This window comes from Solanum tuberosum, unplaced genomic scaffold (assembly GCF_000226075.1).
Source record: "Solanum tuberosum cultivar DM 1-3 516 R44 unplaced genomic scaffold, SolTub_3.0 scf00208, whole genome shotgun sequence".
Taxonomy (NCBI): domain Eukaryota; kingdom Viridiplantae; phylum Streptophyta; class Magnoliopsida; order Solanales; family Solanaceae; genus Solanum; species Solanum tuberosum.
Genome location: NW_006239132.1, coordinates 877,827 through 902,568, shown reverse-complemented (window position 1 = coordinate 902,568; position 24,742 = coordinate 877,827). Strand labels below are relative to the sequence as shown.

General features: G+C 37.1%; 2 protein-coding genes across 2 annotated transcripts in view; both read left to right on the top strand.

The window, feature by feature from the left end:
• LOC102593922 (nodal modulator 3) overlaps window positions 1-24,097 on the top strand; it is a 29,244-nt gene extending 5,147 nt beyond the window's left edge. Inside the window, exons 4-27 of the mRNA XM_006355770.2 lie at window positions 1,209-1,265; window positions 1,391-1,455; window positions 1,657-1,826; window positions 2,050-2,111; window positions 2,279-2,362; window positions 3,752-3,920; window positions 6,033-6,148; window positions 7,071-7,199; window positions 8,618-8,689; window positions 8,852-8,947; window positions 9,333-9,410; window positions 11,442-11,570; window positions 11,738-11,914; window positions 16,137-16,340; window positions 16,428-16,541; window positions 16,629-16,879; window positions 18,223-18,268; window positions 18,350-18,598; window positions 19,017-19,247; window positions 20,480-20,571; window positions 21,740-21,968; window positions 23,051-23,407; window positions 23,500-23,573; window positions 23,670-24,097. Of these exons, the coding sequence (XP_006355832.1) occupies window positions 1,209-1,265; window positions 1,391-1,455; window positions 1,657-1,826; window positions 2,050-2,111; window positions 2,279-2,362; window positions 3,752-3,920; window positions 6,033-6,148; window positions 7,071-7,199; window positions 8,618-8,689; window positions 8,852-8,947; window positions 9,333-9,410; window positions 11,442-11,570; window positions 11,738-11,914; window positions 16,137-16,340; window positions 16,428-16,541; window positions 16,629-16,879; window positions 18,223-18,268; window positions 18,350-18,598; window positions 19,017-19,247; window positions 20,480-20,571; window positions 21,740-21,968; window positions 23,051-23,407; window positions 23,500-23,573; window positions 23,670-23,757 (3,339 nt within the window). The 3' untranslated portion in view covers window positions 23,758-24,097. The remainder of the gene's footprint in view (window positions 1-1,208; window positions 1,266-1,390; window positions 1,456-1,656; window positions 1,827-2,049; window positions 2,112-2,278; window positions 2,363-3,751; window positions 3,921-6,032; window positions 6,149-7,070; window positions 7,200-8,617; window positions 8,690-8,851; window positions 8,948-9,332; window positions 9,411-11,441; window positions 11,571-11,737; window positions 11,915-16,136; window positions 16,341-16,427; window positions 16,542-16,628; window positions 16,880-18,222; window positions 18,269-18,349; window positions 18,599-19,016; window positions 19,248-20,479; window positions 20,572-21,739; window positions 21,969-23,050; window positions 23,408-23,499; window positions 23,574-23,669) is intronic.
• Window positions 24,098-24,441: 344 nt separating this feature from the next.
• LOC102602193 (pentatricopeptide repeat-containing protein At2g31400, chloroplastic) overlaps window positions 24,442-24,742 on the top strand; it is a 5,107-nt gene continuing 4,806 nt past the window's right edge. Inside the window, exon 1 of the mRNA XM_015312541.1 lies at window positions 24,442-24,740. Within this exon, the coding sequence (XP_015168027.1) occupies window positions 24,648-24,740 (93 nt within the window). The 5' untranslated portion in view covers window positions 24,442-24,647. The remainder of the gene's footprint in view (window positions 24,741-24,742) is intronic.

Below are 24,742 nucleotides of genomic sequence, written 5' to 3'. Positions count from 1 at the left end.
CAAAAACATCTCATGGGTCATGCCTGGTAGAATTGCAGAGGCCTTATACAGTTGGGAAGAAGCAGGATTACAAGCAAAGAACAGAAGCAACTGGAGAATCATTCCTGCTACTATTTGGTGGACTGTCTGGAAAGAGAGAAATCTTAGAGTTTTTGAGAATAGGGAGAGTAATATGCAGCAAGTAAAAATGGAATTGTATTCTAACTTTGTGTTTTTGGTGTAATCAGATCTACTCTAATTACTCTAATGACACTGTCTCTATCAATGATGTTTTAGACTCATTATAGGGATAGGACAGTGCCTTTAGAGTTCATTATGTAAATATGGTTTCAGTACAACCCATGTACTGATTTCAAGAAATAGAAACAGTTACCAATCTCAAAAAAAAAAATAAGGGAGCATAGACTACTCCTCAATGGATAGAAACTCTACTATTTCCCTCTCTCCAAACTACCCACATTAATGCAAATGTTGTCCGACTCAAGATAACCTAGCCAAAATTGGGCATGTGACAACAGATTAGTGACAACAGATTTATGTTTATAAACACTACTTGAACTAAGTTGGGTCATGCCACAGAATATCAGGGATGTTTTTGAGAGTTGGAGTTGCTGGAAAGTGTATAGCACCATCAAGAGAATCTGGAAGATGACACTTGCTACCATTTTTCGGAATATCTGGAATGCAAGGAATATGAGATGCTTTGATGGAGTATCAACTAAAGCTAGATGTCTTATGTTTTTGTATAGTTGGGTTTATTTGTCCCCAATAAATTTATACCTTCTTGAATTTTGTCAGCTCCCTAGCTCTTAACTAGATATGTACTGGAGCTGATAAGTTGTTTTTGCTACTCTACTTTTGTAACTATTATGCATCCACTTGATGCCAACAATGGAACTTTTACTTTGTCAAAAAAAAAGACAAAGGAAAAGAGAAGTGAGAGAAACTCAACTTGATTATTCCCTCAAGTCATTGGGTTTAAATAACTAGATGTACATATTCTTAAGAAAGAAAGAGAATCAAAAACATAATTACAAGCTATACTATATTTGTAAGATCCTAGAATATCCTAGATACAACTATTTTATTAGTCCATTCACAGCCTGTCTTCTTGGTTTATATTTGCTTCCTTTCTTTGCCATCGGTGTTCTCACTTGTTTTCTGAGAAATGAAAGAATTTCTCACATCGTATTGAAATCATTTTGCAGGGTTCTTTCTTGATCAAAGTCAATGGACCAGAGGGATGGTCATGGGATCCTGAACAAGTTGAGTGTCTTCAATCTTATATTGATGACAATTTTGTTAGCATTTGCACTTTTCATTGATGCAGCTCAATGTCCCCCCCACTTTTCTGGCTGGTGTATCTGACCAAAGGAGGATCTTTCTGTAGGTACCTGTTTCAATTGATCATACTGGCTGCAATGGCAATGAAGATATAAATTTTCGCTTCACCGGGTTTGTTCTTATTCTTATAACATTGAAATTAGTCTTTGGATTCTTTGTTCCATAATAGAGAACAAAAGAGGGGGTACTTTCATTTTTTACAGTGTTTATTTTGTTTCCCACACAGCTATTTATCAATACATTCCATATAATGTGCACTATGGATTACCCACTTCTGTACATGCTAATTTTCTTGAGTCACTGTTTCTGCAGGTTCACTGTATCTGGGCGAATTGTGGGAAATGTTGGTGGGGAGAGCTGCGCTCTGAAAGATGGAGGTCCATCAAATGTGAACGTTGAGCTATTGTCTCCCACAGGTGATGTTGTGTCCTCTGCATTATCAACACCCAGAGGAACATACTCCTTCACAAACGCTATACCCGGTATGGTTAACCTAAAAGTTGTTTGGTTGGTTTTTTAGTGTGCATATACTTAGATGAGAAAATACAAATAATCTATATATTTAGATTGAACAACTGCATGATTCTGATGCTACTTTTTGGATAGGTATGATTATGACATTTAGTTTATGAATAGATTGTTTGTGTGTGCTTAAGATGCAATTATTCTGTTACAAATCTGAATGTACCAATTGATCTTCATCAGGGAAGTACAAATTACGTGCATCACGTCATGACTTGAATGTTCAAGTTAGAGGATCGGCCGAGGTGCGTTTTGAGTCCCTCATGTTCTTTTTGATTACCATTTTTTCTTTCCGTGTAATCTCATCGACTTTGTTTACCATGTCTACTTCCTAAATTACTGTACATCTATTTGGAATAAGTACCACTGATTGAATAATTACTTGAATCTACCATGTTGGTTCTCATTGCAGATTGATTTGGGTTTCGAAAATAGAATATTGGAGGACTTCTTCTTTGTACCTGGTTATGATATTCGTGGATCTGTGGTTGCTCAGGTGAGTTTCTCTAGTAATGACTTTATCTGTGTTTCTGTTTTAAGTTTTATATTACAGTTGCTGCTGCGACTTGTTACAATTTGCATGTATTTCTTCTAAGAAATTGATAGTTCAAGGAGACCTTTTAATTATGCATAATCTGTATTTCATAGTCATTTCACTTTGGAGTATATTTACACACAATTCAAGACATGATCATTGCTAAAACTGACTAGAGGTATTTCAAATATTATGATAGAAAAAATTTGTACCTACTTATGTGTTCTCTCACATAGTTGAAAGTGATGAAAATGCGGGAAGGAGGTGGAGATCTTAATTCAAGGTTGTTTCTTCCTCTAGTGAGTTGTGAGAGGTGAAATCTCAACTTCTTTATGAGACAATGTTGTATGGCTACCTTGGTATCATAATGCAAAATTAATATAAAATAGTCCTATTCTATTTCAAGCAAGTTATGTGGATAGTGATTCCTAAGTAATGTGGTAAAGAGAAATACTTACCATTTCAAAGAAAAAATGAGTGATGTTGTAAAGAGAAATAAAGGAAATGAAAAGTTACTTCCTTGCACCGGTTTAATTTTAGCAGAAGGAAATGTTTACTTGCACATGCTAGTGCAGTGGAGAAATATATTAAAAGATAGTTAATTTTGCCTGAGATAGACATGCAACTTAAGATTTAAAATAAACTTTTAAGCTTGCTTGGAATTATACCTCTCATTACCTTGTTGTTAAATAATGCCAAAATAATTCTAGATAGTTGAAGTAGCCCTAATTTCCTAGTAGGCTAACCTATCTTATGGAGACCAAGAACCTGAAAACCTAGTAATCTTGCGGAATAAGTTCTGTTAATCTAAGATAAACTTCGTTTTCTTAAGACGACTATTCAGACAATTGATTAAGATGGATAGAAGGTTCTTACATGTAAAGGGAAGAAATGATGATTACAGCGTTCTTGATATGTTGGTTTCCCTTTCTGGTGCTGCATCAATGTGATATACCTATACATGTAAGGGCAAATAGATATAGGATTTTCTTTTCTTTTGGATGTTAGTTTTATTCTTTTGATGTTGCCTTCTGTTATCTAATCGTTTTACTATGGTGACTGTTTTCCTATTCATTCTTATTCAAATGAAAGTGCACAAACTATGAAGCAAAGACAACAAACATATATCTGTTTTGGGATCATACTAGTGTTATTGACATGAATTAGCGAACAATTGACCTATTTGTTTCCCTATTCCCTTTTTGTGATACCAAGCAATTATGAAATCAACACCTCATTTCCATGAGAAGGATTAGAATATGATTAGGTGACTCTCCGACATGGCTTCTCTTGTTCCAAATAATAGTATGTTGAGATTCTTTTGATATTTTCTAATAAGCTGTATTGCAGGGAAATCCCATATTGGGAGTTCATATCTATTTATACTCAGATGATGTCACAAAGGTTGATTGCCCTAAGGGCTCCAAAAATTCACCTGGTGATCTAGGATTGGGAGAAGCACTTTGCCACAATGTGACAGATGCTAATGGAATCTTCTCGTTGAAATCCATTCCTTGTGGTAAAACTTATATTTTTGCTGGTGTAATTCTTCTGATTTGGCTATGTGTAAGCATTATATAAATATTTGCAAGTTTTTAGTGCATAGGTTTGTATTCTTGAAAATCATATAAAAATAAGACATGCGAAGATCAAATAAGAGATTAAAAGTATTTCTTGTTATTGCATCAATAACTTAAAACATATCATTTAACTTTGTCAGATATTTTAGAGGGTGATTAGGTAAAGCTTGTAAGCTGGTCAAACTGGGTTTTAAGCACATTTTGGATTATCTAACCACAACCTTTGAATCTCGGGGGACTATGGACCCACCCCTCTACCCATCTCCACTTAAATATTAGGCTTAGTTCACATGGCGCAGGACTCAGACCTCTAAGCTATGTCACAGTTCACCCAATTTAAATTTCGGATGAGAGTGTAAGAAAATTGCACTTAATTACCTGTTTGGTTAAGTCTCTTATAAGGCAACTCTTTTACAGATTGAAGTGAGTATGCCTAAATTTTTATTGAGAGAGGAGATTCTTGAATTGTAGCTATGGCTATTTGGGAATTTTACTATGAGGATACGGCTTGAGCCATAAGTGCAATTATTTGCTAATAAATCTGTTGTAGCAGTTGTTCCTGACACTCGATCTGAGAGCAGCTAATGCATCCCACTACTACCATTTTGACAAGAGAAAGTAGAAATAGGGAGGTTTTTCAATATAATAGGAGACAATGTCACCAAGTTTGAAATTCGAAGAATCTGTATTATTCCCCAAAAAAGAAATTTTTGTTGAATTTCAGCTATGACAATGGAAGAAATGGAGCAATTTCAAAGGAACAAGTTCATCATTGCATTTACCTTCTTATAGAGTGATTCATGATGTATCTTTATCATTAAGGCATTCCCCACCCTCACTATTGCAGTTATAGAATATTTCATTCTCCTCTAGATTGCTAGTCGAGCAAATGTTCCTGAGCAAAGTTCAATGTGAACCATGCTGGAGTCCACATAAAGCTTGGGGCATAGTGCCTCTAGGACTTTTTTTCCCGGCCTCTAGGATATGACCAGATTTAAAGAATTAGAGTATTATTAATAACAGCATGCACAATGTTTCTGTGGTCAACTTTACTAATTTTCTCTCTCACCATATCATTGAGATCTCTCTTGAACCATGCATAACCTGAAAAAGAGTGGCCATTTTCATCCACAGAAATAAGTTCAATTAAAGACCGTCTGTACTAGGCTTTCCAATTAATACTCGCTATTGAGACACCTTTCTCAGCCCAATTTCCCTCAAGTATAGCCTGTCAATTTCACCTTTCTTCTATCTACATCTGGCTATAGATGAAGCTATCCTAGAGGTAAGTGACTGGGGTCTGGGAATGCTACAAGTTGCTGCAAAAGATGTTGCTAATTCTGAAGCAGTGTTGAGGTAAAAGATTCAAGCAACCAAGTTGAAGGACTTCCCTTGGTTGGATGCATATGATCTCCTTTCTAAAAGTTTTCCAAAGAGGGCTCTCTATACTCACACTTCCGGTACCTTCGATCATATCCCCTTTGATTCACAAGAATTAAATGACAAGGATTTAGGTAAAGCTGGGTTGTTTATATGTTCTACTTTGTCACTAGTTTCTCCATTTTATTTGACATTTTGAGCTGTCACCCTTTCCCCATAAGATCTTCACTCATTCTGTTCATGCAAGAGATGATTGGTTGTCCTCCTTTTCTGGTTTTTCATATTCCTTCACACAGTTCGCAAAGAGACTTTTGGTGGAGTGGACGCCTGCTGTGGGTTTGGCGAGGTCATTCAAAAGTGTTGCGCAGCCAGTTAACACTGCATTTCTTTCAGTAGGATATTAACAATGATTGTTGCCGGAAAACGAAGTTCAGAATGCTTCGTTACTATTATTTTTTCGTGCCATTTGGTCAACTAAAAGAAGAAACTGATGAAGAAAAACTAAAAAATCAAGAATATTTATTGCTGTTCGAGTACTAGATGGTTTGTTCAACATTTTAAGTGTGTTTTGGTATGAGTATCTACCTTTTCTAATTGGGTGAGATACCATTTATCATAACCTTTACCCCCTCTTCTCGGTTATAAGGATTGATCTGTTGAACTAACTGCAGGGGTTTACAAGCTTATACCCTTCTACAAGGGTGAAAACACAATTTTTGATGTTTCACCTTCTTCAATGTCGATATCGGTTCAGCATGACCATGTAATAGTGCCGGAAAAGTTTCAGGTATGGTATTGCATGTTGTTTCCTTCTTACCAAGGTTTAAATGGGCCTCTATTGTATTTTGTGGGAATTAAAAATTGTCCTTTTGGCTAAGTATCTGCTGAGAAGTATGTAAAAACTTCAGTTTGCTGCTATTTTTGTTGGTGAGAAAATGTCTTAATAACAAGGTATTAGAACCTATTTGACTGCTTATGTTTAAGTCTTTCAATTGCAACTGCCATTTCAAAGACTCAAATTCTCTTAATCACTTGGATAAATTATTCATTGTGCACTATATAATCTCACACATCCATTTAGTTCGAGGATTTTTTTTGAAAGTTAGAAAGATTCTATGACAATGAAAAGTATTTTTGTGGTGAGCAGTTGTTTGCTTTGAACATCAATCTTTTCATTTCTCTTTCATATCAAGAAAGCTACGTATTTCTTCATCAAAAAGCTACATGTTTATGTGAGAAATATTATTTGAGTTGTTAATCAGCCATTTTCTATAGAAAGTATGATCAGCCAATGAAAAATGAAATTACTTTAGTAAATTGTTGGTTACTGCACAAAAGAGCATGCAGAGCCCTTTTCACCTCCATTTTTGACACCCTGTGTTAATGGACCAAGCTATCTTTATGTGTTCTTTACACTTCAAGCTAGTTTATTATACCCGGATGGTGCATATTTTCTTCTTCTAGTGCCATAATGTACGCTTCTCTAATCTTCTCCTTGATTGTTTTTTCTGTAAAACCTAAGGTAGAGGATTGATGCTTTATTCAGTAACTGTACTCTTTCTGCTTGACAAATTGGTTGTATCAAGTTCTATGCATTATCACATGTTCCGAGTATTTGTCCTTTAGAATCATTGATACATCAGGTTCTCCCTGTAATTCCTTAAGTAAAAGAATGTGTCAAAAAGCTGTTGCATTTTATTTTTTCATAGGTCACTGGATTTTCTGTTGGGGGTCGTGTGGTTGATGGAGATGGTAACGGAATTGAGGGTGTTGAAATTTTAGTTGATGGACAAAAAAAATCTATCACTGATAAAGAAGGATATTACAAGCTTGACCAGGTAATTCTATTTGCAGGCTCGTTATAGCTTCAAAGTTTTGTACATTGAAGAATTGACAATTTGTTTTAAATACTACCAGATTGTCTTTAGCATCAGTCTTTTCTGTGGTTGTCTATTTGCTAAAAGTAAGAATATCTGATTGTGCCTTTAAGCTATGTCTGCTACCCGGTGTGGTTAGGAATTAGTATCATCATTCCTTTGTGTTCAATACCTTGCCTTTCACTTCCTCATTGACCCACTTTGGGATTACGTTGGTTATGATGTTGTTGTTGCCTTTCACTTCCTCAATGCTTGGATTTTTTTTTTTAAGGACCTCAAATGCTTGATTGAGTTGACTGAAATGGTGTAAGATGCAGGGTTTTCCAAATAGTGGATTTTGCTAGAATATATGAAAAGAATGATTTTTCTGGGTTAGAGTAGGGGGCACAATATTCTAAAACCTCGAATATTTTCCTCGTGTATATTTCTGTATACAATTTTCACTTCGTGCAAACCTTTAATATGTTTTCTCTCTTTTGAAGTAATCTTTTTATTTTCATTCGATTTATTTGAAAAAGATTTTATTGCAAGATATATTTATGTGATAAAAAAAGTTTTTATTGCAATTAAACTAATAAACTTTACTGTTAAGTGATAATTTATATTTTTAAAAAGTTAAACATTCAATGATGTGTTCTTGCAACCTACTCCATAATGGCCATATTAAGTTCGCTCCCTGTATATGAAAAGTATAGCAGATGCCTCATGGAATATATGTGAGCCATTTTCTCTTTCAGCTCTCTGACATTGACTTGCCTCTATTATCACATCGTTTGCCATGATTCACTGTAAAGATGGTACAATCATCTGTCCGGATTTCATAGATGACATAGGTTGCAGTAATTTTGCCTGAAGGTGCTAATTGGCTCCTGTAAAAAGTTTCCACCTCGAAGTAACAGAAATCATGACATTACTAGTAATTAATCTCAAATAGGATTGATTAAGGGGTTACAACGGGAAGTATCTGATTTTACACTCAGAAAACTTAGGTTGCTGAAATGCTGATAAAAAATATCAAGTTGCTGAAAGTTATGGACGCCACTCTATGACTTGCTGACTCAGGTGATGCCCCAATACGAAATAAAGAACCCCCACAGCCACATGTAGCTGTCACAAAAAAATTAACAGTAGAAGTCGAGGCAAGTTTAAGCCTGAAAGTCCAAAAAGGACCAAGTAGAGATATATTGGTTCAATAACAAAGAAAAAGGGAGAAGCAATAGTTATTGATCAGCTCAGGGGCCTTGCTTTCATTGTAAGGATAGTTGCTTCACCCTCAATAGAAATCTCACGTTTGTTCTTCTCTAATGTGCATGCTTCATAGCCCATTTTTATTTTTATTTTTATTTTTTGCATTTGATTGACTCTCAAAGCATCTCCAGGTCACGTCTAAACGATACACAATAGAAGCAAAGAAAGTGCACTACAGATTTGACAGGCTCATTGACTTTTTGGTAAGCTTATAACTGCATCGTTTAAGAAATTTATAATGATGATTTGCAAGATCTATCTCCTTTTAGTGCAGATTGTTTGTTATATAGTCATTTATTCCAAATTGTTACTAACTGCCCCCTTTTTTTGGTGGTTCCACCTCCACCATACTAATGATTGTATAGGTATTGCCTAATATGGCTTCTATCTCTGACATCAAAGCTGCATCATATGATGTATGTGGTGTTGCACAAACAGTTAATTCCGAATTCAAAGCCAAGGTATCATGTTCCTCTTCTGTTCTTCTATCAAATTTGCAACTTTCTTAGGCTATTGGTGTTTTGCACATGAGACATAGTTCAAATCTGAAATTAGTTTGTTATGCTGGTTGGACATTTCTGTGTAATATAACCTTTTTCTTTACGAGTGGTTAGTTCACTTTGTGGAAGTTACTGTTAGCAATTATGCACTGATAATTTTTATGTCAAATGAGTTTGGTTGGTATGTTTTAATGGCTTGATACTAGTTTTTTACTTCCTTACAAGTCAGTATCATACACCTACCCCAAGTTGTTAATTGTCTAGTTTAATGGTCAGAACTTAAATAATATTTGCAGTTTCTTTTGATATTTCCATTATCCTCTTGCAAATGGTTATGTGCACGCAGGTAGCTCTGACTCATGGCCCGCAAAACGTCAAACCTCAAGTGAAACTTACTGATGAGAGTGGCCATTTTTGCTTTGAGGTATGGCAGAGTGAATATTATTTTTACTTTTTTCTGCTTCATGAATACTTTCCATCACTGTTATAGGGTGCTGCATAGGTGAAATTGGATAATCAAAAGTATAATGGCATGTATCTAACACAGTAGCCCCGTTACGGGAAAGCATGATCTGTAGGGTGCATCAATAACATACTTTTCCTGACTCCCAGGAGGGGGTGGGAGGATGCACAACAAGAAATCCATAATTTATTGGTGCTTGTTTATTAAGACACAACATTTCTTTATTTGGGTGGGTGGGGTGTTGTTGGAGGGAGCTCAGCATGCTGTCTTCAGAAGTTAATTTGATCAGTAGTGATCTAGAAGAACCAACTGGTCAGTAACCGATGAGTAATAGGATAATTAACTTGAAGGAAATAGCCGAATCTTCTAAGTTTGCCCAGTGTTATCAAAGGCACGCTTTAAGCGCGCTTAAGCCCTGAAGCGAGGCTCAAAACATGTTGTGCGCTCCGCCTCGCTTTATGTGCGCTTCAGTGTGTCATCAAGGTTCTAAGGCAAACACTTCCTTGCCAATGAGCCTCTTATGGAGAAGTGAAACTAAATGATTGATATTTCACTTTATCATATATTTTTTTTCAATTTCTTTGGTCATATATTTGTCATTTATGTTTATAATTATTAGTCTTAGACTAAACATATATATTTGTATTCTTTTCTCCCTTTGCACCTTTTTTCATTCAAGCCCACGCTTTATTTGCGCTTTGTGCTTAAAGCCACCACGGACCTTAGAGATTTTTTGCGCTTTTCGCCTTTGATAACACTGAGTTTGCCTCAAATCTAGTCTATATTCTGCTTTATTGTTTTTTATAAGAGAGAGTTGCTTAACCATGCTTCTGTTTGTCTGTGTGTGTGAAAAGTATCTTTTGGCACGTGGGGAACAATTTTTGTGTTAGAGAAAGGTTGAGACAAGATTTTGCATTCTCCATTGCTAATTTTTTTATGGGAAGGATGAGACTTTAGGTTCTCCATATCTAGTATCTTGGGCTTAAGCTTTTAGGTGAAAGAGGACACTTTTCAACTTCATTGCTCAACTTTGTATTCTTGTATTTTTGTATAGAAGGCATTGTTTTTCCAATTTTGGTCTATCATCAAACATCATTTTTTTGTTTTTTTTTTATTCTTAGTAATTACATGAAAGTACTGCCAATCACCAATTCTATATTATGTTTGGTGACCGAGAAATCTCAAGGAGCCAGCCCTTTTGGCCAACCGCAACCCTCCAAATTTGGGAGTGAGATCCGCCCCTCTACCCTTCTCCTCTTAAATAATGGACTTAGCTTGCTTTAGTTTGCCTGCCAACCACTAATTTCTTATTAGAAGATAGTTAAAAGATAACAAAAAGATTGTGGTCAGAGAAACTTTTTTTTTTCTAGAGGAATGTTGATAAATTTTTCAAAAGTTCCTTAGAATGACCAGATTGTCAACAAGCAGGACCCCTTACGTCTTTGGCGGCAGAAGTGATGAGAAAATTTGATGATTGATTATTGTAGGTTTTGTTGTTTATATTGTTACGTCCCAGTGGTTTGGAGGTCTCAAGTTCGAAACCCCTTGCCAGCGAAAGCAAGGGGTTTGCCTTCTGGGTCGAGCTCATCGCACCAGGCTTGCCTAGTGCGGGTTACCTCTCCTTTGTGGTTTGCGAGCTATTGCATAGGAGCGGGGTTTTTACCTTGTGCGCACCCAAAGGGTAGCTGCTGTGGGTTTCCCTTGTCATCTAAAAAAAAAGAGATAGGGAACAAGAGATGTGTTGGGGCCAGCAGATATTCAATATTTTTTGAAGTTCTGTTAGTGGGTTTTTGTTCACCAGCTGTAAAAACTGATGTTTAAAATGGGGAAGATGTGATGGGTCTAGTTGGTAAAATGAAGAACAAAGGAGGAACTTGTAGTTTTGTGTAGAGTGGATTTTTCTATCATCATCCTCAGATGTAATGGAACTTGAAAACTTTGTCAATATTTTCTGTTTGAAACACTTTAATGTTTTATCTCAACTTGCTACAGGTTCCTCCTGGTGATTATCGCTTATCTGCAATCCCAGCAAAACTTGAGAACGCTAAAGAGCTTCTATTTTCTCCTTCTCATATTGATGTTTCAGTCAGGAGTCCGATATTGGATGTCAAATTCTATCAGGTATTTGAGTTATGTTATTAGAATTCAAACTAAGGACTGCTTTGAAGATATGCCATTTTTTTCATGTCGTGTCAAAGTAATTATGTAAGTTGTGGATATGGTAGTAAAGTCAGTCCATCTGAATTCAGATGAAATGTTCGTTAATCACTCCTTTTCTTCTTTTGAAGGCACAAGTAAATATACATGGCTCTGTTGTTTGTAAGGAGAAATGTGGTTCTTCAGTTTCTTTGACTCTTCTGCGCCTGGATGGGAGAAATAAAGACGATAAGAAGACAATTGGTTTGGCAAATGAGAGTAATGAATTTTTCTTCTCAAATGTTCTCCCTGGTAAATACAGGGTTGAGGTAATACCCCCACCTATGTCCTTGTTCTTCCTGTTTAGGACCCTTTGCATTTCTGTCTGTGTATTTACATCCCAATGTCTTTTCCTTTGCCTTTTATCACCCTTCGCATTTCTGTATTTACATCCCAATGTCTTTCCTTTGCTTTTATCCCCCCTTGTTATTAGCTAACTATATCTGGTAACAGAAGGTTTGTGTTTTTATTTTCTTGTTAAAAATAAGTTCGTGTTTTGTGATTATATAGAGGGGTGATTTTCTTTCTCTACACCACTGCTAGGCAGTCTGCAACACTCACAAACTTCAGCCTCGCAATACAACACGAATCTGTCTAAGTATAGACTGTTTCTTTCTTTTAGGCAGCGTAGTGATTTGACAAACACACAAAACGTACAGGAACGAATCCCAACCTTAATTAATTTCAATATTCAACAAAGGAAGAAGCTTCACTAATTCACCAAGGCACAGAACACTCTCTGAATCCTTAGTCGAATATCTGCCCCCATTTAAAATCTCTACACAAGGCAGTTACAAACACTTACAACTGCCCATGTGCTTGGCATATGCCTTAACAAAAATCTTATCTGAACTTAACTAATTTACAACAGTCATATTCTAATAGTCATAATACATTTCGAATTCAAATGCCTATGCCCATGTGCCTCACTCATGCCAATCATTTGCCTTAGCTGAAATTGCATCTACCCACACTTGGAATAATTCTGCCTGCTGCCAGCCTTAGTTTTATTTCTTCATTTCTGCCAACTCGTGCCAACACTTGTCCAGCGTTGTCTTGCCATCATCAAGTCCCAACAGCCTTGCCTTGTCAAGCCAACAAACTGCCTTGCCAACACTCAAGCATCTTGAACACAATGCTGCACTTTAACACTTAGCCGCACAACTGCATTGTTTCCCCATGCCCATGCCAAGTCCAATGCACAAGTCCTTGCCATGCGCCCATGCCTCTACCGGCGTTGCTTAGCTAGACTGAGGGTCTAAAAAACCACCTCCACCCCTTGAACTTGATGCCCTCATCGAGACTGTTTTGAGATAGTCATTGTGATTTGGTCATCAAATTGCCACAAGTCCTTTGCCTTCTCCCAAACAACATCTGCCGCACTCTTGCCTTTCCATTGTACCAAAAATTCAGTCTTGGTATTCTTCTTACTTGTGCCAACAACCTGGTGATCAAGGATCTCTTATATCTCAGCATCAAACTATGTCGGAATAGAAGGAGGAGCCCTCTTCGATCCATTTCTATTCGGATCACCATCATCTGCAAAGTAAAGTTTCAAGAAACTCACATGGAAAGTGGGATGAATCTTTAACCTTTCAGCTTCAATTTGTATGCAACCTCACCCACTTGTTGTACCACTTCAAATAGGCCGTCGTACTTAGGATCAATCCCCTATGCCGAATCTTACTCACAATTTGCTCCCCGAAATGGGGCGTGAGTTTCAGCAATACCTAGTCACCCACATTAACCTCTAGTGAGCACCTATGTTGGTCAACATACTTCATGCGTCGCTGAGCCTTGCGCAGGCTGTTTTGTGCCTCTGAAATCATTTTAGGTTTGTCCCTTGCAGCCCCGTAGCTGCTGGACATTTCCCTTGGTTCTTCGTTTTGGCAACATCTAATGCAGTCATGGGCTGTCTACCTAAAACAATCTCAAACGAACTCGTTTCTGTTGCTAATGACTTGTGCAAATTGTAAAAGAACTGCACAGTGTCAAGCAACTCCACCCAATTCCTCTGGTTCGCCGTCACATAATGCGTCAAATATTTCTCCAATAAGTTATAAATCCTTTCCATCTGTTTGTGGGTGATTCACAGTAGAGAACTTCAAGTTGGTTCCCATCATAATGAACAAGGCTGTCCAAAACCGCCTGTGAACCGAGTATCTCTGTCACTCACAATATCAGCTGGAACCCAAAGTAATTCACCACATTTTTATAGAACAATTCAGCAGCAACTTCCGACGAACACCAATTAGGTGCAACAATAAAAACTCAGTACTTCGAGAACTTGTCTACTACCAAGTACCACCATAATTGATGCCTTACCCTCAACCTTAGGAAACCCTAAAATTAAATCCATGCTTACCGACATCCATGACCTTTTTGGAATACACAAAGGCTGCAACAATTAATTAACCACATTTTATAGAACAATTCAGCAGCAACTTCCGATGAACACAAATTAGGTGCATCAATAAAAACTGAGTACTTCGAAAAACTGTCTACTACTACCATAATTGATGTCTTACCCTCAACCTTAGGAAACCCTGAAATAAAATCCATGATTACCGACAACCATGGCCGTTCTGGAATAGGCAAAGGCTGCAACAAACCTGCCTCCTTCTTACGTTCAATCTTGTCCACTTGACACACATGACAAGTCTTTACGTATGCCTCTATATTGTCTTCCATTTTAGGCCAGAAATAAACCCGGGACAGTAGTGCCAACATCCTCTCAACTCCTGTATGACCAAACTAAGTAGTGTCATGCACCTCTTTCATCAAGTCTCTACACAGTCCGCCACCATTTGGTACCGGGGGAGGATTGTGGTACCGAATGGTGGTGGACTGCGTAGAGACTTGATGAAAGAGGTGCATGACATTACTTGGGCGCGTCATACAGGAGTTGAGAGTATGTTGGCCCTACTGTCCCGGATTTATTTTTGGCCTAAAATGGAAAACGATATAGAGGTATACGTGAAGACTTGCCATGTTTGTCAAGTGGACAAGATTGAACGTAAGAAGGAGGCAGGTTTGTTGCAGCCTTTGCCTATTCCAGAACGGCCATGGTTGTCGGTAATCATGGATTTTATTTCAGGGTTTCCTAAGGTTGAGGGTAAGACATCAATTATGGTAGTAGTAGACAGTTTTTCGAAGTACTCAGTTTTTATTGATGCACCTAATTTGTGTTCATCGGAAGTTGCTGCTGAATTGTTCTATAAAATGTGGTTAATTACTTTGGTGTTCCGGCTGAAATTGTAAGTGACAGAGATACTCGGTTCACAGGCAGGTTTTGGATAACTTTATCAATAATGATGGGGACAGACTTAAAGTTCTCTACTGCGAATCACCCACAAATAGATGAAAAGGATTAATCACTTATTTGAGGCATTATGTGACGGCGAGCCTGAGGAATTGGGTGGAGTTGCTTGACACTGCACAGTTTTGTTACAATCTGCACAAGTCATCAGCAGCAGAAATGAGATTGTTTTGGGCCGGCAGCCCATGACTCCATTAGATGTTTCAAAGAACCAAGGGAAATGTCCAGCAGCATACCAGGTTGCAAGGGACAGACTTGAAATGATTTCAAAAGCACAGGACAGCCTGCTCAGCGGCGCATGAAGAAGTATGCTGACCAACATAGGCGCTCACTAGAGTTTGCTTCTCATTACTGTGTTAGCATCATACACACAGCTAGTAGAAGTTTTACCTATACATTTTATTAATTTGTTTGTCGATGATGTATATGGAATGAATTTTTCTTCACACTTTGTTTTTTTTTTGTGCTTTCCCTTTATCCAAGAAAACTGGTTTCTATCTAATTCAATAGACAAAGGTGTTCAAGCGGGTCCTTTCCGTTGCCTAGGCATGCATTTCTCTCTTTCTAAATACCCATCATTAAAGCAAGAGGAGTAATATTCCAAGCCTTGTGCCTTCTTCTCCGCTCTTCCAGCTGAACACCAACTTTTTCACAGATCCTGGCATTACCCAAGAAACACCAAACCATCTAAAGATAATCTTCCCATAAACTCATGGCTAATTTGTAATGTAACAGAATATGGTTCACGTCCGCCGCTGCCTCCTTACAAAGGAAACACCAATTTATGCAAATAACCTTTCGTCTCCTAAGAATCTCTGCCGTCAAAATTACCCCTTTAGTAGCTTATCACACGAAGAAGCACACCTTCCTCGGAACCTTAGGAATCCAACCCAAACCATGTGGAAAACTAATATCCCATTTGTAATTTTAAGCTCTTAATGCCCAAACCTCCGTTTTCCTGCTTTGAAGTAACAATATCGCATTAGACCATTGCAAGCATTACATTCTTGCCTATTTCTGCATTAAGGAGTGCATGTACTCTATTCATGTTTAGTTTCCTAAAGAAATATTTGTATCCAGAAGTAGTCTAAGCTAAAATTACAGTATCTATTGCATCTGTTAATCTATTCCTTCAATTAGTTGGCAATGCATTATGATGTTCTTATTTTCAGGTAAAAAACAATTATCCAATAGCATCATCAGGACAAGATAAATGGTGCTGGGAGCAGAGTTTTATCAATTTAGAAGTTGGCGCTGAGGATGTTAAAGGGGTAGATTTTGTTCAAAAAGGTTTCTGGGTCAACATAATCTCAAGTCATGATGTGGATGGTTTACTGACTCAATCAGATGGTTCTAGAATGAACTTGAACATTAAGGTTGGTTTAGTCCACCTCAAAAAATTCTCTTAAATCTTCTAACTAACACGAGAAGCTCATTTTCTTTTTCTGGCTCTTGAATTGCAGAAGGGTTCTCAACACGTGTGCGTAGAATCTCCGGGAGTGCATGAGCTGAGCTTTCCAAATTCATGTATTTCTTTTGGGAGTTCATCTGTGATCATTGACACATCTAACCTTTCGGTATGATCCTTTTGAAGTTAGAATTTTTTCTATTCTACTAGTTCATTTATCATGCATGTCTTCTCATTTACTTTCTTCTGTTTGTAGCCTATCTATTTGAAAGGCGAGAGCTATCTTTTGAAGGGTCATGTCCATGTTGAATCAAGCTCATTTAGTAGCATTGAGGGTTTGCCTGAGAATATACCTTTGGACATTTTGGACAGTGATGGTTCTGTTGTCGATGGTCTATCGGCAAGACGTGTGCCTTACGGAGTTGATCAATCGAGTGCAGCCATCTATGAATTTTCCATGTGGGCTAGTCCTGGAGGAAAATTTACTTTTGTTCCTCGAGATGCACGGTGTGTGAATTATATTTTGATTTTATTCTTTTTATGCTTTTTGCCACTCGTTCTCTCTCTGTCTCATTATTCTTTTTATGCTCTCTGCCACTCGTTCTCTCTCTGTCTCTCATTTTGGTCTTTTGTTCAAAACAAAAATACATAGATTGATAAGGAACTTTAAGGAATATGACCTTTTGCCTATGATAGAGGTTCATGTATTGATTGTTCTAGTGTGATTGTTTTATTCCTTAAGGGAGAGAAAGTAACCTTTTGTGTAATACAATCTGCTTTTGTTTAGCTATGTATCTATTTTATGGATTCCTTGTATCCGAGTCAAGTAAGCTGCTTAGTTTGAATGAGTTGTATAGACAATAAAGCCTTCAGACAGACTTGACATGGTAAAGAACCTTAATTTGCCTGATTCTACAACAGCATACCCAGTGAAATCTCACAAAGTGGTGTCTGAGGAGGGTAGTGTACGCAGACCTTACCATTACCTCATGGAGGTAAAGAGGCTGTTTCCGAAAGACCTTCGACTCAAGTGCATCAACCCCAAGTAAAAAAAGAAGAAAACAATGGAAGAAAACATAGCGGTTAATAAGAAAAGCAGTGTAAAGTCTACAAGAGAAAAACAACTTCGAAATAGTGTGATAATCAAAATACACTAAACAACATATGTCAAGAACACAGGGATCAACTAGTCCTACAACAGGCACTAGGGCTATGTAAGGCAAGATAACACTCTACCCCTACTAACCTTCTACCCTAATACGTGACCTCCAGTCCTTCCTATCTATAGTCATGTCCTCGGTAATATGAAGTTGCACCATGTCTTGTCTAATCAGCTCTCCCCAATACATTTTCAGCCTACTCCTACCCCTCCGCGTACCCCCTACAACCATCCTCTCGCACCTCCTCAGTAGAACGCTGGCGCACAAACCATCTGTCTCGCTTCGCTCATCTTGTCCACCACAGGGGCCATCTCACCTTCTCCCGGATAACCTCATTCCTGATCTTGTGACTACTAGTGTGCCCACACATCCATCCCAACATCCTCATCTCCGCAACATGCATCTTCTCAACATCCTCCTCTGCACCTTCATCTGCCTGATTCTGAATATATGCTCACTTTTTTAGCTGTATTTTTCAAGCTTGTTTCATGCACTTTGCAGTGTGATGCATATGGTATTAGATGGCAGAATGTTTAGAATTCGAAGATCAGAGTAAATGTGTTTCCTGACATGCTCAAATGCTTTGAGACATTGCCTTGCACACAATCAAGAATAGATGTATTTTTAAATGCCACTTTGTAATAATTCTTCAGCTTTTCATGCATTTCTAACTGTTGTTTCATGTTTCAGGGATGATGGAGGGAAAAAAATATTATTTTATCCCACACAGCAGCATGTATGTGGATTTGCAAGTTTAAATCCAAGTAGTTTTTGTGTATCTACTCTTAGTTTTGAGGTCTTTCTTTGCTTTGTCTAGGTTGCCGTGATGGAAGATGGCTGCCAATCTTCAATTCCTCCTTTTTCTGGTCGACTTGGGATGTATATAGAAGGATCAGTTTCTCCCCCTCTCAATGATGTTGTTGTCAAAATAATTGCTGCAGGAGATAGCCAAAGTGCTCCACTTAAGCAAGGCGATTTAGCACTTGAAACTACCACAGGGACAGATGGCTTATATGTCGCAGGGCCTCTATATGATGATATAAGTTATACTGTTGAAGCTTCAAAGGTTTGAACGCTCTTAACATTATAATAACTGCCTGAGCGTTTCTTGTTTCTCCATAATGCTTTGTTGAGCAGATCAATAGCATCTCCAGATTATTAACAGTTTTTTCATCCCTTTTGAGTTATGTTATTATTTTTCAATGATATATGGTGCATTTGTACTAATGGTATGGATGTCTTTGATATATATGCATTGCTGGCCAAATAAGACTAGAAGTGTGAATCTGGTGGATTATCATGAGACTGCTAGCAAATTTGTTCTTTCTTGTTGCTATAGTTGTCCTTGATTGCATTCAATCGTATGTTGTCAGCTGTTCTTATTGGAGCTTATTTGCTACTAGGGTTGTGTGGACTCGACTAGTGTATAAGCTTTCTTTTCTCTTTCTAGTGGAGCTACCTAATATTTCTTTCTTTATTCACAGACGGGCTACCATGTAAAGCAAGCTGGACCTCATTCCTTTTCTTGTCAGAAGCTGGGCCAAATTTCAGTGCGTATATATTCTAGAGAAGACACCAACGAGCCTTTTCCGTCAGTTCTCTTATCATTAAGTGGAGAAGATGGTTACAGGAACAATACAGTATCAGGTGTTGGTGGGATTTTCGTATTTGGCGACTTATTTCCAGGGAGTTTCTATCTCCGACCCTTGCTTAAGGTATTTATTGTTCCTTCTAATCTTAGGCTTTTCTGACCATCTTGGGATATAGATGTTGGTTTATCTCTTATCTTGATAATTTCTTGGGGACCTAGACAATGATATCAAGATAAGAGATCTGTACATTACGAAACTTGCTAGACCATCGAGCAGCAGCTGTTGCTTTACAGCCTATATGTAATTCTTTCTTTACAGCCTATATGTAGTTCTTTTTATTACAAACCAATTTGCCTTCTTTTATTTAATTTAATTGTATGAAACCGTGGACATATTATTGTCGAAGGGGAGCCTTGGCGTAACTGATAAAGTTGCTGCTATGTGACCAGGAGGTCACAGGTTCGAGCTGTGAAAACAGCCTCTTACAGAAATGCAGGGAGGCTGTGTACAATGTACCCTTGTGCTCCAGCCCTTCCCTGGACCTCTCGCATAGCAGGAGCTTAGTGTATCAGGCTACCCCTTTTTACCATGAACATATTATTGTCATTATGGAACAGTAGCCTGTAGCAAACTGTGAATTTGTATTGTAATCTTGAACATGATTATTTTTCAGTAACTATCAGGAAACATGATATGTTTGATTGTTTTCAAATTTAGAATCCAAATTTCACTGTCCTTTTTTTTTTTTTGAAACTGGTAATATTCTTCAGCATTGAGGATGTGCTGGCCATCATCAAAAGAATTACAGATTCCCTATCAGATCTATAATCTGTTCAGTATCCTCTATACATAGTTGTTTATACCAAAAAAGTAGAGATACAATACAATTCCATTTGACTGTGTGAATGGAATTGGGCCTATCTTTAAAACATCTGGCATTTCTCTCCCTCCATACTGCCCACCATATATATGAAGGAATCAGTCTCCACCATTTGTTCTAGTTCATTAACAATAGTTCTTGCTAAGTGCTAGAGAACAGATAAATTTAAGTGATCTGTACTAAATATATATGCTAAATGATCTGTTAACTCAGAGAACAACAGTTAAGCTGTTATGTATCTCTTAGGTAAAAATAATCAATTTAAAGTTAAATTTTTGTTATTCTTTTCATGTGTACAGATGTAACCCTAGTAAAATGCAAGCTAGGTTAGATAGACGAGTCTTCTCATTCCCTTCCCATGAACCAGAGCAAGTGACGTGGGATTTGTTTGTGGATGCTTACAATATTTTACAATATACATATTACAATTATTATAGTTTCTCTAAAGAGGGAATGTTTGCTAATGGTTGCATAGGAATATGCTTTCTCCCCTCCAGCAGAGGCAATCGAACTTGGTTCTGGAGAGTCAAAGGAAGTCGTCTTTCATGCAACGCGTGTTGCATACAGGTATATATACACATAAATATATATAAGTGGAATGTGTTGATGCCACTGAGTTGTGTGAGGTCTTTGATTATTCCGAAACAGGAGTCACTCCACTTGGGTGCTTTTATCCAATCACCTTTAAACAAGAAAGCATTTTACCCCCAGGGCTTTGGTCTAAGGGTTAGAGCTCAGTGCGTGTGGGTTAGGTGCATGTTATGGATTTGAATTTTTTCATAGGCTGGTATTTAAGTGGAGAAGGGTAGAGAAACAAACCCATTGTCCATCGAGTTTTAAACCAGTTATAAAAAAAATGTTCATAGCATTTGTTAAAGAATAAATGACAGGGCATGCAAATAATGCAATGACATGAGAATATGTACTGTTTTTTCATTTGATGGTCTAGTGTATTTTGAACTCATCCAATTTACCTAATAAACACTAGGAAATATTTGCATTATACGTTAACGCTAATAAATGTTTTTTTTGACATTATAATACACGTGGATAAGTTAATCACGTAAAATATGCCTACTTTAGTTATACACATCAAGATCGATTGGAACTGGCCTGAACTTTTATGGCTTATTGACCCTAATGCATAATTAAAGGAGGTGATATATTTCAAGTGATTAACTTGGCGTAATAGAGGATTGAGAATATGCACTAAAGCTTTTCTACAAATTTGAGTCATAAGTGTCCAATAGAAATACTTTGTCACGTGTTCTGGTGCTCAACTGAAACATGTTGTAGTTCAAATGTCTAAATAAAATTTAATGACAAGCTTAAGGGGCTATCGATGTATTCTGCCTTTGTTGTTAGTTCTTTGATGAAGGGAATTTGTTTTAGGTACTCTTTGCTACTTTTCTAATTATCATATGACAAAATAAGTTAGGTGTTACTAGGTTCAATAAATTTTTGACTATTGCCTTAATATCCCGTTTCCCATTAAATTAAAATATAAGACATAGAATGTAAGATTTTAGTACACATCTGGAGAGCTCAAGACCTGTGAGAACTCTTCTGGAGTCTCTACAAGCAAGAAGAGAAATTTGAGTTCTTGCTGATATCAGTTCACATTTAATAATAATTTTCACTTAGGTGGATCGGCTAGGATTTGTCCATTATGACATGTCATTTGCAGTATCTTTGTCATTTTTTATTGTACTCAGATGGTTTAACTTCTTTACAGTGCCATGGGAGTAGTTAAACTCTTGTCTGGTCAGCCAAAAGAAGGTGTTTCAGTAGAAGCTCGATCCGAGTCAAAAGGCTTGTATGAGGAGACAGTAACAGATTCAACAGGATTTTACCGTTTGAGAGGACTCCTACCCGATACTGCTTATGTGATTAAAGTAGCAAGGAAAGTTGCATCTGGTGGAGCTATGATTGAGCGTGCATCTCCTGAGTTTCTGACCGTTCAGGTTGGTACACTTCATATTGCCATTTTTCCTTTAATGTTCATGAGTGAATAGGAAATTATAAACTTGGTTATCCTTCTGAAATTGTTCTTATATGTTGATCTTTGAACTGAAAGGAATTTAAATCATATATATACATTCCGTAAAGGATATGCAAGAGGAATCAGTTAGAAGTGTAAGAATAGTGGGGTAAATATGGCGTAGCAACTTTCCTTGCTTCTTTTATCACAAACTGGACAATGCCAGAACACACAGCAGACCTTCTTAGTTGCTGGGTGAGGAGAGGGGGTAGTAAGAACCAGAAAAAATTGTGGAACATGATACCCTCTTGTATATGGTGGACTATTTGGAGAGAAAGAAACAAGGTGTCTTGAAAATACTGCAGAATCAATGCAAAAGATTAAATGGCATTGTATGAAGACTTTTTTTTTTGTGTAAAGAGGAGGATATAGAGGATGCTGGACAGATTTTAAACTTTTTTTCTTCTTTATAAGTTTAGTCGCAGCTTTCTTGATTTGGTTTTTTCTTGGGTCACTGATGTAAATCTTTTTGGTGATTTCCAGCATACCCTATTGCTGAGGAATACAACTTTACCTTTATCAAAATAAAATAAAATATGGAGTATCTTATTATTGTTGGTTTGCACCAGGAATAGCTTCTTTTTTTTTAATGCACCCAGAATTGCTTGTCCTTCTTTAGTCTACTTATAGATGAACTAACCAATATGAGGTCCCATGATATTTGCTACTTGCCAGAGATATTGAATCAATTGATGAAATTTGTGATGAGTCCAAAAATTTGAACTGTGGGGAAGCACTCCACCGAAAGGGTTTTAGGATAAGTAGAAGTAAGAATATATACATTGCAACTTTTATTGCATGCTCTTGCCAAGACTCTAGCTTTGTGGACTTTTGCATCATGTCTATGTATGTCTAGATGTTCTGTGTGAGACAACAAAGTTCTTATTTTGTGAAGTTATGGTTAAAAATACGGGACATAGTCTGTAAATTTTATCTAATCTGTCCCTGTGAAGGCACAGTTGTTTGACATATATTTTGCTTGTGCTAACTTCATATAATTTGCAGGTCAAAGCTGAGGACTCTAGGGGATTAGATTTTGTAGTATTTGAACAACCAGAGAGGACAATTTTAAGTGGTCATGTTGAAGGACATAAAATCAAAGAGTTCAACTCACATCTCCATGTGGAGATCAAGTCTGCTGCTGATCCGTCGAAGATTGAGTACAACTTCCCACTTCCCCTCTCAAACTTTTTCCAGGTGAAGGACTTGCGTAAGGGTAAATACCTTGTACAGCTCAGATCATCTCTGCCTTCAAGCACTCACAAATTTGAATCAGATGTTATTGAGGTTGATTTAGAGAAAAAATCTCAAATTCATGTGGGTCCACTCAAGTACAAGATTGATTTCAATCACCAGAAACAGGTAATGTTGTGTATCAACTATTGGATGCTAATATTCTTTTTATTGTTTCTGTGATGATGATAATGATGTTGGTTTCTCCCCCATGATTCCAGGATTTAACTCCAGCTCCTGTGTACCCTCTGTTTGTTGGAGTTTCTGTGATTGCGCTTTTCATTGGAATGCCAAGGTATCTGGGAGACTTTCTTTGATCTAATTCTTTATCTTTCTAGTTTCATTTTAATATGAAGTTAGAAAAACGTCTGTTTTGATTTCTTTGTTGCAGATTGAAGGATTTATACCAAGTCATGATGGGAATGTCTTCATCAAAGAAAGAAGTGAAAAGACCTATAGTGAGAAAGAAAACATACTGAGGAATGGATCTACTTTGAAGTAGTGATGCTTAGGTAGGTGACATGATCTATAAGAGCAGATGTAGTTTTTATTTGTCCATCGATTCAAGCAAATCTTCACTCCTCGTCTATGATAGACACTGATACTAAATTTTCATCTGTTAGTCGTTAGCGCTTCAAATTTTGACAATTTTAACCTGTGCCAATTTTTGGGATGGTTTTAGTAATTATATTTTTGTGATTCCATCCATATTTAGCTTTTGTACCCTCTCTTTTAGTATTTTGTTTTGTAAAGAGTGTTAAAGGAGAGGAAAAATTATACCACAAAATAAAAATGGGGAAAGTTTATTTCGTTGTAAAACTTGTGTTCCATTTTCTTTTATAACTAAATCCCAACAATACAAACTTTTCTAAATAATTTTGACCATAGTATTGTAAACTATTTAACAAATTTTCATGGTTAACTATAAATATTCGTGAACTTGTTAATATTTAATTTTTTCATCAATTATATTTTAGAGAGTCAACCAAAATTTTCTAAAATAATTTTAGTTATAAAAGTTTGAATTCATAAGTATCACATGATTTTATTGTTGTTCTACGACTTTAGCACCATTTTTTGGTTATTTACTATATTCTCCTTCATTATCTCGAAATTTGTTACACTTCTTTTTTATATATCGAGATTTGTTGCATTTGGTATACCTAATGCCACGTAGGTTGACAACTATAAAGAAGCCCTACAGCCGCCGGCGGTCAAAACAGAGTAAAAGATTACAGTGTCTGAAAATGTGGCAACAGTCAATACCTCAGCTCAACACTTTCTCTCTCTAGAATTCAATCTTCTCTCCTAAAACCCTATCCTTTCTCTTTCCTAAAAAGCTCTCTTTTTTTTTTTTTTCCAATCAACAATGGCTTCTTCCACTCCCCCACCTCACTGTGCACTGACTACCTCTAAACCTTATCACCCCCACCCCTTAACCCAAACTCACTCCCACCCCCACCC